At 47.0% G+C, this 21,750-nt stretch overlaps 1 protein-coding gene across 1 annotated transcript in view; it reads right to left on the reverse strand.

The window, feature by feature from the left end:
- LOC143293147 (uncharacterized) overlaps positions 1–12,186 on the reverse strand; it is an 80,032-nt gene extending 67,846 nt beyond the window's left edge. The window contains exons 1-4 of the mRNA XM_076604063.1: positions 12,132–12,186; positions 7,784–7,858; positions 7,134–7,147; positions 1,614–1,725 (exon numbers count right to left, since the gene is read on the reverse strand). Of these exons, the coding sequence (XP_076460178.1) occupies positions 1,614–1,725; positions 7,134–7,147; positions 7,784–7,858; positions 12,132–12,186 (256 nt within the window). The remainder of the gene's footprint in view (positions 1–1,613; positions 1,726–7,133; positions 7,148–7,783; positions 7,859–12,131) is intronic.
- Positions 12,187–21,750: the final 9,564 nt, after the last annotated feature.

A 21,750-nucleotide genomic window follows, 5' to 3' on the forward strand; every position in this document is an offset into this window, starting at 1 on the left:
CATTCGACTCCTTGTCCATCCTGCCCCGATAAAAAGGAAATGAATCAAGACGCATAAAAAAAAAGATAGAAAAAAAGGCAATTCCAACAGGACTGGCAATCTAAGGGACGCAAATGCGTTCAAACCCTTATCGGAGCCCATACAAGCTTTCTTCCCTTGAATCCGGAGGGGTCGCAAAACCGAACGTCAAACAAATAAACCCAGCTGACGATTCAAGCCGGAAAGGAAGGGGCGGGGTGTGGTTGGTTGGACTGTGGGTACTTAGAAAAATAAATCGGTAGAAATTAATCTTGAATCATGACTCAGGCCTCAGAAATGAGATGCTTCAGAAGACTGCTTGGCATCTCTTACAAAGACCACATAACCAATGAGGAAGTCAAAAACAGAATAAGGCAAGCCATTGGTCCCTATGAAGATCTTCTCACCACCATCAAGAGGCGCAAATTAAAATGGTTCGGCCACGTAACAAGAGGAGAGGGGCTTGCCAAGACAGTGCTCCAGGGAACAGTCAGAGGAGGAAGGAAGAGAGGAAGACAGAAGAAAAGATGGGAAGACAACATCACAGAATGGACAGGATTGAAGCTGAGCGAGGCGGTCAAATGTGCGAAAGACAGGGATGGATGGAGAGGACTGGTTGACAGGTCATCTGTAGCGCCACAACAGCAACCGCCATGGGGCAGCTGAGCTGATGACTCTTACCCCCCAACCCCCAACCGCCTGCCCCCCCCCCCCCCCCCCCACCTCCACCCCTAACTCTACCTCCTAGACTGGACCTTGCGTGGTGATCTCGAGTGCTAGTAAATGGGATGAGATGATAAGTGTAATGCAATGCAGAGCCCTAGACACAGTTGATATGAATTCACTGCCCTTCCTTCCTGTGCAGAGCCCCAGACACAGTGGATATGAATTCACTGCTCTTCCTTCCTGTGCTGACCCCTAGACACAGTGGATATGAATTCACTGCCCTTCCTTCCTGTGCAGAGCCCCAGACACAGTGGATATGAATTCACTGCCCTTCCTTCCTGTGCAGACACAGTGGATATGAATTAACTGCCCTTCCTTCCTGTGCAGAGCCCCAGACACAGTGGATATGAATTCACTGCCCTTCCTTCCTGTGCAGACACAGTGGATATGAATTCACTGCCCTTCCTTCCTGTACAGAGCCCCAGACACAGTGGATATGAATTAACTGCCCTTCCTTCCTGTGCAGAGCCCCAGACACAGTGGATATGAATTAACTGCCCTTCCTTCCTGTGCAGACACAGTGGATATGAATTAACTGCCCTTCCTTCCTGTGCAGAGCCCCAGACACAGTGGATATGAATTCACTGCCTTCCTTCCTGTGCAGACACAGTGGATATGAATTCACTGCCCTTCCTTCCTGTGCAGAGCCCCAGACACAGTGGATATGAATTAACTGCCCTTCCTTCCTGTGCAGAGCCCCAGACACAGTGGATATGAATTAACTGCCCTTCCTTCCTGTGCAGAGCCCCAGACACAGTGGATATGAATTCACTGCCTTCCTTCCTGTGCAGACACAGTGGATATGAATTCACTGCCCTTCCTTCCTGTGCAGAGCCCCAGACACAGTGGATATGGATTCGCTCTCTGACGGTTGTAAAAGGTGATGGGACCTTCAACCTTTAACTTCCTGTTGCCGGCAGAGCCCTGGTGGTGGAAGATTGGAGGCTCGATAACAGTGGGTTTCTGGGAGGGTCTGACAGCCTCGGGTGATACAGAACAGCACAGCACAGCACAGCACAGCACAGCACAGCACAGCACAGCACAGCACAGTGCATTACAACACAACGTAATGCTCCACAGTACAGTACAGTACAGTACAGTACAGTGCAATGCAAAACAAATACAAAACAATACGATACAATATGATATGATACGATACAAGACAATACAACACAATGCAATGCAGTACAGTACAGTACAGTACAGTACAGTACAGTACAGTGCAACACACTACACCACACCAAACCACACCACACCACACCACAACACACCACACCACACCACACCAAGCCACACCACAACACACCACAACACACCACACCACACCACACCACACTACAACACACCACAACACACCACACCACACCACACCACAACACACCACACCAAACCATGACATAACACATCACAACACACCACGATACACTATACCAAACAACACGACACCACACCAAACCACACCACACCACACCACACCACACCACACCACAACACACCACACCAAACCATGACATAACACATCACAACACACCACGATACACTATACCAAACAACACGACACCACACCACACCACACCACACCACACCACACCACACCACACCAAACCACAACACAACACACCACACCACACCACACCACACCAAACCATAACACATCACACCACACCACACCACACCACACCAAACCATAACACATCACACCACACCACACCACACCACACCAAACCATAACACATCACAGCACAACACACCACAAAACACTATACCAAACAACACGACACCACACCAAACAACACCACACCACAACACACCAAACGTCAAACCAAACGTCACCACACCACACCACACCACAACCAACGTCACCACACCACACCACACCACACCACACCAAACGTCACCACAACACACCACACCACACCAAACAACGCCACACCACACCACACCACACCAAACGTCACCACACCACACCACACCATATCACAACACACCACATCACACCACACCAAACCAAACGTCACCACACCACACCACACCATATCACAACACACCACATCACACCACACAAAACCACACCACACCACACCATACCACACCAAACGCCACCACACCACACTACACCAAACAACACCACACCACACCAAACGTCACCACACCACACCATACCACACCAAACAACACCACACCACACCAAACGCCACCACACCACACCACACCACACCAAACGTCACCACACCACACCACACCACACCAAACGTCACCACACCACACCACACCAAACAACACCACACCACACCAAACAACACCACACCACACCACACCACACGTCACCACACCACACCACACCACACCAAACAACACCACACCACACCAAACAACACCACACCACACCACACGTCACCACACCACACCAAACAACACCACACCACACCACACGTCACCACACCACACCAAACAACACCACACCACACCAAACAACACCACACCACACCAAACGTCACCACACCACACCACACCACACCACACCACACCAAACAACACCACACCACACCACACCAAACAACACCACACCACACCAAACGCCACCACACCACACCACACCACACCACACCAAACGTCACCACACCACACCACACCAAACGTCACCACACCACACCACACCACACCACACCAAACAACACCACACCAAACGCCACCACACCACACCAAACGTCACCACACCACACCACACCAAACGTCACCACACCACACCACACCACACCACACCACACCACACCAAACAACACCACACCACACCAAACGCCACCACACCACACCACACCACACCACACCAAACGTCACCACACCACACCACACCAAACGTCACCACACCACACCACACCACACCACACCAAACAACACCACACCACACCACACCAAACGTCACCACACCACACCACACCACACCACACCAAACAACACCACACCAAACGTCACCACACCACACCAAACGTCACCACACCACACCACACCACACCACACCACACCACACCACACCACACCAAACAACACCACACCACACCAAACGCCACCACACCACACCACACCACACCACACCACACCAAACGCCACCACACCACACCACACCACACCACACCACACCAAACGTCACCACACCAAACCACACCACACCACACCACACCACACCACACCAAACGTCACCACACCACACCAAACAACACCACACCACACCAAACGTCACCACACCACACCACACCACACCACACCACACCACACCAAACGTCACCACACACACCACACCACACCAAACGTCACCACACCACACCACACCACACCACACCAAACGTCACCACACCACACCACACCAAACGCCACCACACCACACCACACCAAACAACACCACACCACACCACACCAAACGTCACCACACCACACCACACCAAACAAAACCACACCACACCAAATGCCACCACACCACACCACACCAAACAACACCACACCACACCACACCAAACGTCACCACACCACACCACACCAAACAACACCACACCACACCACGCCACACCAAACGTCACCACACCACACCAAACGTCACCACACCACACCACACCACACCACACCAAACGTCACCACACCACACCAAACAACACCACACCAAACAACACCACACCACTCCACACCACACCAAACGCCACCACACCACACCACACCACACCACACCAAACGTCACCACACCACACCAAACAACACCACACCAAACAACACCACACCACACCACACCACACTACAACACACCACAACACACCACACCACACCACACCACAACACACCACACCAAACCATAACACATCACAGCACAACACACCACAAAACACTATACCAAACAACACGACACCACACCAAACAACACCACACCACAACACACCAAACGTCAAACCAAACGTCACCACACCACACCACACCACAACCAACGTCACCACACCACACCACACCACACCACACCAAACGTCACCACAACACACCACACCACACCAAACAACGCCATACCACACCACACCACACCAAACGTCACCACACCACACCACACCATATCACAACACACCACATCACACCACACCAAACCAAACGTCACCACACCACACCACACCATATCACAACACACCACATCACACCACACCAAACCACACCACACCACACCATACCACACCAAACGCCACCACACCACACTACACCAAACAACACCACACCACACCAAACGTCACCACACCACACCACACCACACCAAACAACACCACACCACACCAAACGCCACCACACCACACCACACCACACCAAACGTCACCACACCACACCACACCACACCAAACGTCACCACACCACACCACACCAAACAACACCACACCACACCAAACAACACCACACCACACCACACCACACGTCACCACACCACACCACACCACACCACACCACACCACACCAAACAACACCACACCACACCACACCAAACAACACCACACCACACCAAACAACACCACACCACACGTCACCACACCACACCAAACAACACCACACCACACCACACGTCACCACACCACACCAAACAACACCACACCACACCAAACAACACCACACCACACCAAACGTCACCACACCACACCACACCACACCACACCACACCACACCACACCAAACAACACCACACCACACCACACCAAACAACACCACACCACACCAAACGCCACCACACCACACCACACCACACCACACCAAACGTCACCACACCACACCACACCAAACGTCACCACACCACACCACACCACACCACACCAAACAACACCACACCACACCACACCACACCAAACGTCACCACACCACACCACACCAAACAACACCACACCAAACGCCACCACACCACACCAAACGTCACCACACCACACCACACCAAACGTCACCACACCACACCACACCAAACGTCACCACACCACACCACACCAAACAACACCACACCACACCAAACGCCACCACACCACACCACACCACACCACACCAAACGTCACCACACCACACCACACCAAACGTCACCACACCACACCACACCACACCACACCAAACAACACCACACCACACCACACCAAACGTCACCACACCACACCACACCACACCACACCAAACAACACCACACCAAACGTCACCACACCACACCACACCACACCAAACGTCACCACACCACACCACACCACACCACACCACACCACACCAAACAACACCACACCACACCAAACGCCACCACACCACACCACACCACACCACACCACACCAAACGCCACCACACCACACCACACCACACCACACCAAACGTCACCACACCAAACCACACCACACCACACCACACCACACCACACCAAACGTCACCACACCACACCAAACAACACCACACCACACCAAACGTCACCACACCACACCACACCACACCACACCACACCAAACGTCACCACACCACACCACACCACACCAAACGTCACCACACCACACCACACCACACCACACCAAACGTCACCACACCACACCACACCAAACGCCACCACACCACACCACACCAAACAACACCACACCACACCACACCAAACGTCACCACACCACACCACACCAAACAAAACCACACCACACCAAATGCCACCACACCACACCACACCAAACAACACCACACCACACCACACCAAACGTCACCACACCACACCACACCAAACAACACCACACCACACCACACCACACCAAACGTCACCACACCACACCACACCACACCACACCAAACGTCACCACACCACACCAAACAACACCACACCAAACAACACCACACCACTCCACACCACACCAAACGCCACCACACCACACCACACCACACCACACCAAACGTCACCACACCACACCAAACAACACCACACCAAACAACACCACACCACACCACACCACACCACACCAAACAACACCACACCACACCACACCACACCAAACGCCACCACACCACACCACACCACACCAAACAACACCACACCACACCACACCAAACGCCACCACACCACACCACACCACACCAAACAACACCACACCAAACGACACTACACCAGCCCAGATCACACCACCCACACCATCCCACACCACCCCACACCATCCCACACCACTACACACCACCTCACCATCCCACACCACACCACCTTACACCACACCACACCACCCCACACCACCCCACCCCACCCCACACCACGAAAGAAGACAGTAACAGAAGACACAGCAGTACAGTCTTCACAACTGGCCAGTCCACACTCACGGCACTTGTTCAGGTGGTCACACACAAGACTCCCGGAACAGTTGTCGCCCGTATGGAAGCAACTGACATCCGCACCGATCTCTGCACACCATGCCACCATCCGTCCAGTCACTTTCAAGCTGGAGTCAAAGCGTGCGGACGATCCATATTCGCTACATGGCATCATGCTTAAACCCAACCGGAGAAGATGCATGATCTGTGAAACTGAACGAATTGACACACGAGTTGCAAATTTTAAAAAGCAGCATTATCACCTTCCTCTTGTTCCTCATACGGTTTGAGCGCACGAGCGCGCGCGTACGTGTGTGTATGTGTGTGTGTTTGTGTGCGTGTGCCCGTGTATGTGTATGTGTACGTGTGCGTGTGTCCGTGTCTGTGTGTGTGTGTGCGTGTTCTGTGTGTGTTTTTGTGTGTATGTGCGCGCATGTGTGTGTGGTGCGTGCGTGCGTGCGTGTGATTTGTTATCATTTATTTACATATCTATTCGTTTATTTGGTTTTTTTTTACTCACATGTTTATATATCTGTTAATTGGGGATTTCTTTATTCATCTTTAATGTATTTATTCATTTATATTTTCGTTTATCTCACTATTCATTCATTCATTTACTGCCAGTTTATTTGTTTATCTACTGTACAGCATTATCACTGATTTTTTTTTTTTTCTTTTTTTTTTTTTTTTTTTTTTCTTTACGGAGGCTATATGAAAAGCACGTACTGCAGATTCCCTTGAGACACAGCAGACCCAAGGCGCAGTCGTCTTGTGTGTTGCACTCTCCCTTGACATCCGATCCTGAAACACACCATTGGAGGGAGGGAGGGGGAGATTGGGAGAGGGGGTGTAAAGATAGGGGAGGCTAGAACATGTGGAAAATGAAAGAAACGGGGTGGGGAATAAGAGAGAGAGAGAAACAGAGAGAGAGAGAATAAGAGGAAGAGACAGACAGACAGGAAGACAGACAGACAGACAGACAGAGACCTACTCACTGCATACAAACTGTCTGTCACAAAGCGCCCCTGAGTGACAGCTGAAGACGTGTTCCGCGAAGCACGACTGTCCGCTTCTCAACTCTAAGGACCACACACACACACACACACACACACACACACAACACACACACACACACACACATACACAACACACACACACACACACACACACACACACACACACAGACACAACACACACACACACACACACACACACACACACACACACACACACACAACAACAACAACAACAACAACACACACACACACACACACACACACACACACACACACACACACATATATATATATATATACACACACACACTTACACACACACACACACGCACGCACGCACACACACACACACACACACACACACACACACACACACACACACACACACACACACACACACACACGGGTGTGTGTATTTTCAGTTGGGCCACTTGAACTAGATCGGGTCACGGTATGAATGAATGCATGAATGCAAACAACTGTGCCTAATGGATAAATGAATGAATTACTTAATCATTACAAAATATTGTGCAGAGTGAATGAATGAACGAAAGAATGATTGCATGTGAAACAATATACATTTTGAATAAACTGCCAAACATTATGCTAAATGAATGAATGACAGAACAAATATGAAATATTATGCAAAATGAATGAATGAATGGATACGAAAGATAATACACAATGAATGGATGAATGAAAGAATGAATAAATGAAACGTGAGTGAATGAAAGAATGAATTTCCCCGCAGCAGCACTGTCAACGTTTCACTTTTCAACTCCAATGGTCACACAAGTGAATGCACATTTTCTGTCGTTTCTTATTAGAAAAACCTGGTCACTGGATAAATGAATGAATGAATGCGAAAAATTGTGCTTAATCCAAACTGATAATTCACACACACACACACACACACACACACACAGAGAAATAAATGTGACGCAGCACACGAAAACCCAGCTAAAGTCGCAATTTATCTCTTTTTTGTTTTTGTTTTACATGTGTATACCTTCTAGAAGTTTAAAAATAACAGATTAAAATGAAAAACAAAAAACAGCAATAAAAAAAAAAGAATGGATCTATCTGTCATAGTTTTTTGGGTTTTTTTTTTTGGGGGGGGGGGGTCTATGATTTTTTCTAAGTTCGTGTGCCCAATGGAGAAATCGGCTCCTGAAAAGAACCACATATTTGTGTGCCTATGACTTAAAAAACAAGAATTATCCTGAATACCTATGTGGTGTCAAAAGAATCAGAACTGAATAAACTTTAAATTTCCATATAAAAGAGGCTCAGGAAAATTCGTATTTTCTCTCTGTATTACTCAAACGAAGACTAGTATGACAAGTGGAGGAGTGACGTCATGCAATACAGATTATTCAGCCACATGGAAAAGCCCACGTATTTGTCTGCCTGTAGCTTCAAAACAAGAATTTTCCTGAACATGTGTGTGCTGTCAGAAGATTCAGAATGAAGTAAATTTTAGATTTCGACATGACAAAGGCACAGGGAATTCCTATTTTCTCTCAGTACTCAAACAAAGACAAGTGGAGGAGTGACGTCATGCAGTACAGATCATACAGCTACAAGAGAGCCGATGGCGACAATGAATGTTCAAATATTTCACGCCTGTACCTAAGCTGATGCATGAATCTTTAGAACTTTGGCTTAGATCCAGATCAAACTAACGTTTACGAACTGCAGTCATATGTATTGCCACACAATCAGCTGATGTAAGATCAGCCTGGAACATATACTTAATTATTCATCTCTATGGCCTGGAAGTGCAAATCCACAGACTGTTACAGCTGAAATGCAGCATCACCAACAGCCCCAGCGTCTTGAAAAGGATGGAGATCCTGTGTGAAAGTGGTTGAGGAAGTGAGAGTGCGTGCGTGCGTGTGTGTGTATGTGTATGATGGTGAGTCCAAAGCGCCTGCAGGAGGTTAAGAACCTGTCCATAATGACCTGCATGTCCTCATGGGTGTGTGCAGCAAGCGCACAGTCACCAGCGAAGAGGAACTCTCTCAACAGTGCCTCAAACACCCTGGACCTGGCATGGAGTTGCCCCAAGTTAAAAAGTTTGCCATCTGTGCGAAACTGAATGTAGATGCTCCGGTCACTGTCTTGGAAGGCGTCAATCAGCATGGCAGAGAAGAGAATGGAGAACAGTGTGGGTGCCAGGACGCAGCCCTGCTTCACTCCATTTACCATAGGGAACGGGCCTGACATGTCAGTATTTTCCTGTACTCACGCCTGCATGCCATCGTGGAAAGACGCAATCAGCTGGATTAGGCTCTCTGGGCAGCCGAACTTTAGGAGGATCTTCCACAGACCACAGCAGTTCACTGTGTCGAAGGCCTTAGTCAGGTCTACAAAGATAATGTGGAGCTCCTTGTTCTGCTCACGGCACTTCTCTTGCATCTGGCGTATGGCAAACACCATGTCACATGTTCCCCTGCCTGAGCGGAAACTGCACTGTGCTTCAGGGATGACTGTGTTGGAGACATGGTCAACCAGTCTGTTCAGTATGATGCGGGCGAAGATCTTGCCGGCGATGCAGAGTAGAGAGATTCCACAGTGGTTATCGCATGGTGTTTTGTCTCCCTTCCGTTTGTAAATGTGGACAATTGAAGCATCCTTGAAATCCTGGGGGACCTCCCCTCTCTCCCAGATATACTGGAACAGGGCGGTCTGCTTGCCTGTCAGCACCTCGCCTCCATACTTGTAGATGTCAGCCTGGATTCCATCCGCTCCTGGTGCTTTTCCTGACGTTGTCAGCTTCAGGGCCTTCAGGGTCTCGGCCTTGGTGGGAGGGGCAGCTAGCGAGTCATTGACTGGTAGCTGTGGGAGGGCTGTAATTACCTCATCAGATACAGACGAGTCCCTGTTGAGGAGGGTGTTCTGTCCAGCGGGCAAGGTTGTCTTTCTTGTCTGTCAGGAGGGTGGTCTGGTCCAAGGCTCGGACAGGGGTTGATCCTGTGACTTTCGGCCCATACACAGATCGGAGACCATCATGGAAGGTCTTCATGTGAGCATCAGCAGCGGACTGAAGCTCTTCGGACTTTCTCTCCCACCAGGTGTTCTTCATCTCACGCAGCCTCTTCTGTACGAGTTGCTTCGTTTGCAAGATCTGGTTCTCCTTTCTCTGGCAGTCCTTATCGGAAATGTGATCCTGATGCCGTGTATGCAGTGTGTTCAGGAGCTTGGAGATTCCAGAGTCGTTCTCGTCAAACCAGTCTTTGTGGTTCCTCTGTACAAAACCGATTGTGTCAGCTGCTGCTGTGTACACAGCATCTCTAAAGGTGCTCCATACTTCTTCTACATCAGTCAATGCAGGAATATCTTGGAGAACTGCTTGGATATCCTGCTGCAGCACGTCCTTGGTGATAGGGAGGCGGTGGATGTTCAGCTTCCAAGCGGGTTTCTGCCTGGCTGGTTGAAGCTTGCGTGCAAGTCTGATGTTCATCTTGCTGTGTACAAGGCGATGATCCGACCAACAGACTGCTCCTCTCATGCAGCGTGTACTGGAAACATCACCTCTGTCCCTCTGCTCAACAATCACATGTGCCATTGCTTGGAGCGGGTGTGCATCCATGTGTTCTTGTACTTGTCCACTTGTTGGAAGAGGGTGTTGGTGATGGTCAGTCCATGCTGTGCGCACAGCGAGAACAAAAGTAGTCCGTTGGAGTGCTGTCCTAGGACTTTTGGCCACGAGGAGAAGTCCACGCCGACACGGGCATTGAAATCCCCAAGGATGATCAGCCTGTCCTTTCTGTCTACCCCTGAAATGGTGCAGCTGAGCTCCTCGTAGAAAGCTTCTTTGATGTCATCAAGATTGGTCGGGGCATAGCAGCTGATGATTGTGGAGAAGCAATCCTTGGACATCTTCAGACGCAGGGTCATCAGCCTATCGTTTATACCACGTGGAAGGCTGTCAAGCTGCCGTGCAAGTTTGGTTCGTGTGGCAAAGCCCACGCCTGAGGTTCTCGGGGTGCCATCTGGCTTCCCAGTGCAGTAGAAGGTGTAGCCCCCTCCACCTTCCTCCAGCTGGGTTTCACCGGCAAACCTGGTTTCGATCAGGGCTGCTATGTACACCTGGTAGCTATCAAGCATTCTAGCAATGAGCGCTGTGCGTCTTTCTGGTCTGTCGTCTCTGTCTAAAAGGGTGCGAACATTCCAGGCACCCAGAGTCAGGGTATGACTCCTGGTTCTTTTCCTCTGTTGTTTTCGACCGCTAGTGTTGGATGTCCAAGTAGGTACGGTTTCCTTCTAGGTACTAGGCGAGGCAGGCTTTGTTTAGGGATCCTTTTATCTCCCCTCCCCCGTGTGGGGAGAGCAGTGCTGTCCCTAAAAAGGGCTGCTCTGACACTGTGGGAGGATACGGCCGCCGCATCTGTCCCAGTCTACAGCGGACGACCATCACCCCACAGCCGCCTGCGTGCAGAGTCGTGACTAGGAACTGCCAGCAGCATCCTCTGCCTGTCCCCGTTACTACTTCTCCATCGCCGCAGGGCTTGGGAAAGCTGGGTGTTGAAGGGCTAGCTCGTCGTTCCGACATTAGCCTGGTTGCCTGACCAGCACAGGTGACTTTTTTTTTTTAGTGAGGAGGAGTTGTGCAGTCCCTTCCCCACTCTCTCGCCTAGCGACGCTCAGTCCCACAGGTGCAGATACTGCCACGTGTAGGACGGCCTCGGCAGGTGCAGGTTTTTTCTTCGGAGCTCCGTCTCCTAGGAGGACTTCCAGCCAAGGATAAGAGCTCCCCCTGACCACTTGTTTCTGTGTGCAGCTAAGAATCGCTGGATGCGACTTTAGCTGCGTTTTCGCGTGCTGCGTCACATTAATATATAATCACACAAACACACACAAATACATACATATGCACTCACTCACACACACACACAAACAAACAGACATACATACATACATACATACAAATACATAATCACGCACACACATATTCACACATGCAGAAACACACACACACACACACACACACACACACACACACACACACACACACACTTACTACAGATCCCATGATCGCAAACAGCGGACCTTACACACTGTCTGCTGCCGGAATCACAGGAATGACCCACCTGCACCACTGCACATCAAATAATGAATGAATGAATTATATGGATACTTATCTAGCATCTGTCCTCTGAAGGAGACCAAGCTTTAAGCGCTTTACAAACTAAGAGTCCTTTGCACAACAGGCTGCCTACCTGATTACAGCCGACCAACAGCTGCCGCTGTGCGCTCATCATCACTTTCCTGTGGCAGTCAGGTTTCAGTCACGCACACTTACACACTCAGACAAGTACCATTTTACATGTATGACAGTATTTTGTTATTTACCCCGCCATATAGGCAACCATAGTCCGTTTTCGGGGGGCTATATGTGGGGTATATTCTTGTTTCCATAACCCACCATGCTCTGACATGGATTGCAGGATGTTTAACATGCGTATTTGATCTTCTGAGTGCGTATACACACGGCGGGGCTTCAGGCCCAAGCAGGGGTGTACATATGTTGACCTGGGAGATCGGAAAAATCTCCACACTTTACCCACCAGGCGCCGTTACAAACATTCGAACCCGGGACCCTCAGATTTAAAGTCCAAACACTTTAAGTGTTCAGCTAAAATGAGATAAAACAAGAGAGACGAGGCCGTTTAGACACTTGTGATACACACTCAAAAAAGATTAATATAAAAAAAAAGTACATAGAATATCATGTGATTTTTTAAAAAAATTATTGAAATGTGTTCTGTATTTAATATTATAAGGATTCTGGTTTGAAAAAAAAGAAAAGAAAGCCATAAAGCAAATTCGAACCAAGCATGTTCGGGCGAGAGCAGTCTTTCAGTCAGTGCTAACCTGCGTCTACAAATGACATTCAAAAATACCAAATTATGTTGTTGTTTTTTAGTGTGATAAATCGATTATACCATTTAATTCATGCTATTTTGACATATCTCGGGCATCTAAGAAATTGTTTAAAGACTGCGGTAAAGGAGACGTTGCCATCGCCTCAAGCACACTGCAACATTTAGCCGTTTTCTCTGGATCTAGACAGATGTTCTACAGGCTCAGTTACACTCACCGGGAAACTACGACACAGTTGATTCAATTTCTCTTTTATATTCATTGTAGTTAAATCAGTATCCACTTTAAAATATTCATAAGTAGTTAATACGTCGATGATGCAGTTTGTGTAACCGTATGCGTTCTGTCCAGACTTTGTATTTCTTTTCTTTTGATTGCGAACAAGAAAAAACAAACAAAAAAAAAAAGTTCTGCACAGACCAGCCCAGACAAGGTTAACTGAAACTTAGTGAAATTGTCAATTCATTGACTCACTTGTGTAAACAAAGTGAGTCTATGTTTTAACCCGGTGTTCGGTTGTCTGTGTGTGTGTGTGTGTGTGTGTGTGTGTCTGTGTGTCCGTGGTAAACTTTAACATTGACATTTTCTCTGCAAATACTTTGTCAGTTGACACCAAATTAGGTATAAAAATAGGAAACATTCAGTTCTTTCCAGTGATCTTGTTTAAAACAATATTGCACCTCTGGGATGGGCACAAAAAAAATAAAAAATGAAGCCTAATTATATGCAAACTGCATTTACCGTTATATTTATATTTTTGTATTCTCTAAACTTGGCACTTTGATCTGATATTCTAACCCCACAACAAGAGCAGTCATTATTATCATTTTTTGTTCAAACAGGAACTTCTTTTGCTAAGCATGGAAGTTTATTTATTTTGCAAATGTTTTGGTGCAGATAGTAAAAAAGGGAAATTACTCTGTAATTAATGCTAGGGGACTTAATTCGAATCTGGTTGGGACTTTTTTTTCCTTCTTTTTTTCCTTTTTTTTTTTTTTTTTAACGCGAAGCTTTATAATAACAAATACAGAACACATTTTAACGATTAGATTGTTTTAAAGTGTATCACAAGTGAGTCTTGAAGGCCTTGCCTCTCTTGTTTTTCTTATATGTTCATTCTAGCTAATCCAGTGTCCACATAAGAATATTCATAGGCAGTAAACATGTTGATGGTGTATTTAGTATCACTGAAGGGTTCTGTTCATAATTTGTATTTCTTTTCTTTTAACTGCGAACAAGAAAATCGAGGTCCTGCCGTCTTCTTTCCAAACGTAGCCTACATTCCGGCAACTGGGAAGAGGTAACATGGTGTTTTCCGAATCCGGAATGAGCCTCAACGAAATACACCGTAAATGATCCGGAAATATGGCTTAATTCGGGAGACTTACAATCTATTATTGGTATAATATAATAATAATAATAATGGAAACTTATATAGCACTATCCAGAAATTTGCTCCAGGTGCTTTACAAAACGCTTTTGTTAACATCAATGTTACATACACACACCAAAATGTGACTACACACACACACACACACACACACACACACACATATATATATAAGCATTATTATATATATATACAATGCATAATGCATTTTAACATACATGTGTACCTAACAGCTACCCTAACACATACGCACACATAAGCAGGCACAAACTTACATAAACACACGCACACACTATACGCATTCACATACATGCATGTAGTTATGTACACGTACATATGTATACACACGTAGTCAAGCTACATTTCAGTAGGCCAAACTCAGTGGGAAGCGGTTTTTAGAATTTTCGAATTATGGAACGAATCTCAACGAAATAAACCGTTAATGATTCGGAAATACGGCTAAAATCGGGATACCTACAACCTGTTGTTGGTGTGACTGAAGAATTTTTTCATACTATGTATAAGCCAAATTTGGTATGGGAAGATAAAGTATTTCCAGAGAAAATGGCAATGTTAAAGTTTACCACGGACACACACAGAAAACCGAACACCAGGTTAAAACAGAGACTCACTTTGTTTACACAAGTGAGTCAATAAAATCGGCTTGGGTGGGACAGTTTTACGAGGCGATTTATCGCATCGTATGATATTGTACTGGGAAAAACACTGCCTGTCATGGTATCCGTATCGTGTAACCCTTCATTTTGTCTTCATTTGCCAATACAGAGAGTCGGTGAGGGTGTGGGTTCGAATCCCGCTCTCGCCCTTTCTCCCAAGTTTGACTGGAAGATCAAACTGAAAATCTAGTCTTTCAGATGAGATGATAACCCAGGTCCCGTCTGCAGCACACACTTGGCACACTGAAAAAGAACCCAAGACAACGACAGTGTTGTCCTCTGGCAAAATTAGTTTAAAAGAAATCCACTCTGATAAAATCAAATATACAAGCATGCTCTCAAGGCCTGACAAGCGCGTTGGGTTATGCTGCTGTCAGGCATCTGCCTAGCAAATGTGGTGTAGCGTATATGGATTTGTCCCAACGCAATGACGCTTCCTTGAGAAACTGAAACTTCATGTTGTCGCATCGTATCGTATCGTATCGCATCGCATCGTATCGTATCGTATCGTATCGTATCGTATCGTATCGCATCGTATCGTATCGTATCGCATCGTATCGTATCGCATCGCATCGTATCGTATCGCATCGTATCGTATCGTATCGTATCGCATCGTATCGCATCGCATCGTATCGTATCGTATCGTATCGCATCGTATCGTATCGCATCGCATCGTATCGTATCGCATCGTATCGTATCGCATCGTATCGCATCGCATCGCATCGCGTCGTGCCGAACGTATGGAGAAAGTGTTGCCTACCGTATTGTATCGTTTGGACATGGCGTCGTTACCCTTTGTCGGATCGCGTCATATCCACGAACATTGCGTCGCATCGTGTCGCTGTGTATCGTGTCGTCTTATGTAGCATCATATCGTATGGCATGGATATCATTTCGTTTTATGTAGCATCATATCGTATGGCATGGATATCATTTCGTTTTATGTAGCATCATATCGTATGGCATGGATATCATTTCGTTTTATGTAGCATCATATCGTATGGCATGGATATCATGTCGTCTTATGTAGCATCATATCGTATGGCATGGATATCATGTCGCCTCCAGTCTTGTCGTATCGTATATCGTAAGGATATTGTGTCGCATGTCATCTTGTCGTGTCCTATCACTTTGTATCACATCACATCGTGTTGTATAGACATCAAGTCGCACACCTTCTAGTCATAATGTATCGTGTAGTATCATATCGTATGGAAATCATATCGTGTTGTATAGACATCAAGTCGCACACCTTCTTGTCATAATGTATTGTGTAGTATCATATCGTATGGAAATCATATCGTGTTGTATAGACATCAAGTCGCACACCTTCTAGTCATAATGTATCGTGTAGTATCATATCGTATGGAAATCATATCGTGTTGTATAGACATTAAGTCGCACACCTTCTTGTCATAATGTATTGTGTAGTATCATATCGTATGGAAATCATATCGTGTTGTATAGACATCAAGTCGCACACTGTCTTGTCATCATGTATTGTGTGGTTTCATATCGTATGGAAATCGCGCCGCTTGCCATTTACCGTAACGTATCGTATGGATATCGTGCTGCCTGCCATCTCATCGTATCGTATCGTAAATGAATAGCACATTAAAAAATCGAAGTACTGCATATCACTGAAGCATCATCTTCCACACTTCCATAGCCATCATGACGCACAGACCTACCTTGATTCCCACAGCTGGACCTTGTCATAGTGTCTTGTCACTCTAAATTGCTGATTTGTTCATGGCTTTGTTTGGCTTTTCAATAGCTGCCACGAAACTCATTCAAATCCAGCAACTTTTGCTTGCATTATATAGTATCACCACATACACACACGCACATACACGCATAAATACGCACGCACGTACACATGCACGCACGTAGGTATGTACGCGCACACACACGCGCGCGCACGCACACACACGAGTGGGTAGCGTCAATCGATTCTGGGAGCGTTTTGTTTTGATCACGTCTGTGAACTGAGGAAATGCGTTTTCCTCACAAAATAGTGAATTTATGTTCTCTTGTGAATGCCCTTGACAGTGTTTTTGCAATGCAATGTTTTCTTTTCTTCTTTTCCATTAAAACTTACATAATACATTGCATGCTCTTCTGATGGACCTCTATTGGCGGTGTGGCTCCAGGAAATGCCCACGTACACACGCTGGTTTTGATATGGTATGTCGCCCTTCAATGCATGCAATGTAATCTATTCTGTTGTTGTCAACGCCACGGGCTACCTTGTGAGAGGTGTCAGTTTGGTAGCTGTAGCACTAGTCGTAGCAGCAGCAGCAGTAGTAGCACTTGTAGTAGTCGTAGTTTCATCAGTCGTGTCTGACTGACCGTCAGAACAGCAGGGGAGGCAACTGCTGTCCCGACTATCTGGGCCAGACTGTGACACAGCGGAGGGTGTCTTGCCCAAGTTACATCCCCACTCTCTCTCTGCCAAGGCTTTATGGCAGTCGGCGTTAGGGTGGTTCCCAAAGGAGTGGTGATGTGAACGCTGTTCATCCGGACGATACATGTGTGCAGCATGCTTTTAGCGCTCGTAAAAGAACCCATGGCAAGAAAAGGGTTGTCCATGGCTAAATTCTGGAGAAAAAATCTCCTTTGAAAGGAAAACATATACACCTACAGGCTCAAGAAGAACCCACCGGAAAAGGCGGCGATGCGCTCTCCCCGGGGAGAGCAGCGCAAAGCTTCCACCTAGAAATGCACTGTGACAAAAGACCAGCAGGACACAACACAAAACACTGCAACAGTCAACAGAGTCCCACACTGACGGCAGAGAGCACTGGAGGGGGAGGTGGGGTCACACACTGTTCCGTTCTGGCAGTGGGTGGAGGGGTGGCCAGTACACTCTTCGCCAGCCTTCAGTCCTGCACACACACACACACACACACACACACACACACACACACAAACAAACAAACAAACACACACACACACACACACACACACACACACATACACACAGAATTCAGAATGGAGTTGCTTAATCATGTAGAGACATCTTGAAAATGAATGTAGTTTGGACAGCATGTATGAAAAACCACCATTTAGTGTTAATGCGTTATTCGGATTCTTCTAGCAGTCAGAGCGGCGGGAGATTATGACGTGTGACCATCCATGCTGATTTGATTCAGCATTTCGTGTGAATATCAATTTCTTACAACTAGAACTGTTCCTCGCCAACAATAAACGATATGCGCGTGCTGAGAATGTGTGTGTGTGTGTGTGTGTGTGTGTGTGTTTCTGCGTCGTGTCTGTGTGTATCTGTGTATGTGTGTGCATGTGCGTGGTGCGTGCGTGTTTGCACGTGTACACGTGTGTGTGTGTGTGTGTGTGTGTGCAGAGGGGGTGGTGGGAGTAGCGAAGGGGTTTTGTGTGTTATGTGTCTGTCCGTGTGTTGAAAGTGCGTGCGTATGTGTAAGTGAGCACTTGAATTTTATTTTCACAATACTTCATCTTTATTGAATCAAAGGCCTCTCTCTTTCTCTCTCTCTCTGTCTTTTTTTCTTTCTTTCTTTTTTTTAGGGGGCGGGGGGTTCTTTCTTTTTATCTTTTTAATTTTTATTTATTTTATGTGTGTGTAAACGCGCGCGCGCGCGCGCGCGTGTGTGTGTGTGTGTGTTCATGCTTTTTTGGGGTGGGTAATGGCTTGTGGGTGTGTGTGTGGGGGGGGTATAATGGCTGTGAATGGTGGAATAATGGCAAAATGCTGATGTATTTTGATTGTGTTTTTATTTTTATTCATTTTGCTCATTTTCGCTTCAGCTTTATTCCCTCTTTTTGGCGAGTGCTGGATGTAAAAAAAAAAAGCATGTTAACTGTTTATCTATTACCCTCGATAATGAAGATTTTGTCTTGTCTTGTCTCTGTGCACATATTTCAATGCAACCATGCGCATTACCTCTGTCACCGAAAATGGAGAAAATGCTGTGCATGTCGACAAGGATTTCCAATGGTACATGGAAAGAAAATACACTGAGAGCATGGAATACTCGAGATGTGGGCGAACTGGTCTTTTTTTTAAACCTGTGCTATTCCAGTCAACCCTTTAAGCATATTTTGATTTCTGCTTGTCCAATTTTAAGAGGAAGTGGCGGCTAGCCACTGTAAACATCTTTTGATGTGGACTAGGCAAAAGCAGCGTGATTTCATTGGATTCGGCTTGATCTGCTGTGGTCTGTACTTGGCGGAATCAGTCAGCTGTTGGGATTGTGATCCACAGTTCAGCAGTGAACGGGGTTCGAGGCTCAGCTTCGGCATTATGTTGTGTCCCTGGGAAAACAACAACACTTCACTCCACTCAAGTGTGAATCGGTACACAACACTCAGATCCACTGTCAGCCTTCCCAAGCCAAGCCCTAGACACAGAGGCACAAAATACACAGATCCACTGTCAGCCTTCCCAAGGCAAGCCCTAGACACAGTGGTACAAAATACACAGATCCACTGTCAGCCTTCCCAAGCCAAGCCCTAGACACAGAGGCACAAAATACACAGATCCACTGTCAGCCTTCCCAAGCCAAGCCCTAGACACAGTGGTACAAAATACACAGATCCACTGTCAGTCTTCCCAAGCCAAGCCCTTGACACAGTGGTACAAAATACACAGATCCACTGTCAGCCTTCCCAAGCCAAGCCCATGACACAGTGAAACAGAATACGAACGCCCAGTGGCTGCAAAAGACTATGAGACCTTAAACCGTTCACGAACTGTTTGTACTCACGACAGAGGTCATTCTCACACAGAAAAGTGACTGTACTCACGACAGAAGTCATCCTCACACAGAAAAGTGACTGTACTCACGACAGAAGTCATCCTCACACACAGAAAAGTGACTGTACTCACGACAGAGGTCATTCTCACACAGAAAAGTGACTGTACTCACGACAGAAGTCATCGTCACACAGAAAAGTGACTGTACTCACGACAGAAGTCATCGTCACACACAGAAAAGTGACTGTACTCACGACAGAAGTCATCCTCACACAGAAAAGTGAATGTACTCACGACAGAAGTCATCCTCACACACAGAAAAGTGACTGTACTCACGACAGAAGTCATCCTCACACACAGAAAAGTGACTGTACTCACGACAGAAGTCATCGTCACACACAGAAAAGTGACTGTACTCACGACAGAAGTCATCCTCACACACAGAAAAGTGACTGTACTCACGACAGAAGTCATCCTCACACACAGAAAAGTGACTGTACTCACGACAGAAGTCATCCTCACACAGAAAAGTGACTGTACTCACGACAGAAGTCATCCTCACACAGAAAAGTGACTGTACTCACGACAGAAGTCATCCTCACACAGAAAAGTGACTGTACTCACGACAGAAGTCATCCTCACACACAGAAAAGTGACTGTACTCACGACAGAAGTCATCCTCACACAGAAAAGTGACTGTACTCACGACAGAAGTCATCCTCACACAGAAAAGTGACTGTACTCACGACAGAAGTCATCCTCACACACAGAAAAGTGACTGTACTCACGACAGAAGTCATCCTCACACACAGAAAAGTGACTGTACTCACGACAGAAGTCATCCTCACACACAGAAAAGTGACTGTACTCACGACAGAGGTCATTCCCCCACACAGAAAAGTGACTGTACTCACGACAGAAGTCATCCTCACACACAGAAAAGTGACTGTACTCACGACAGAAGTCATCGTCACACACAGAAAAGT

The sequence above is a fragment of the Babylonia areolata genome, chromosome 18, assembly GCF_041734735.1.
Source record: "Babylonia areolata isolate BAREFJ2019XMU chromosome 18, ASM4173473v1, whole genome shotgun sequence".
NCBI classification, from domain to species: Eukaryota; Metazoa; Mollusca; class Gastropoda; order Neogastropoda; family Buccinidae; genus Babylonia; species Babylonia areolata.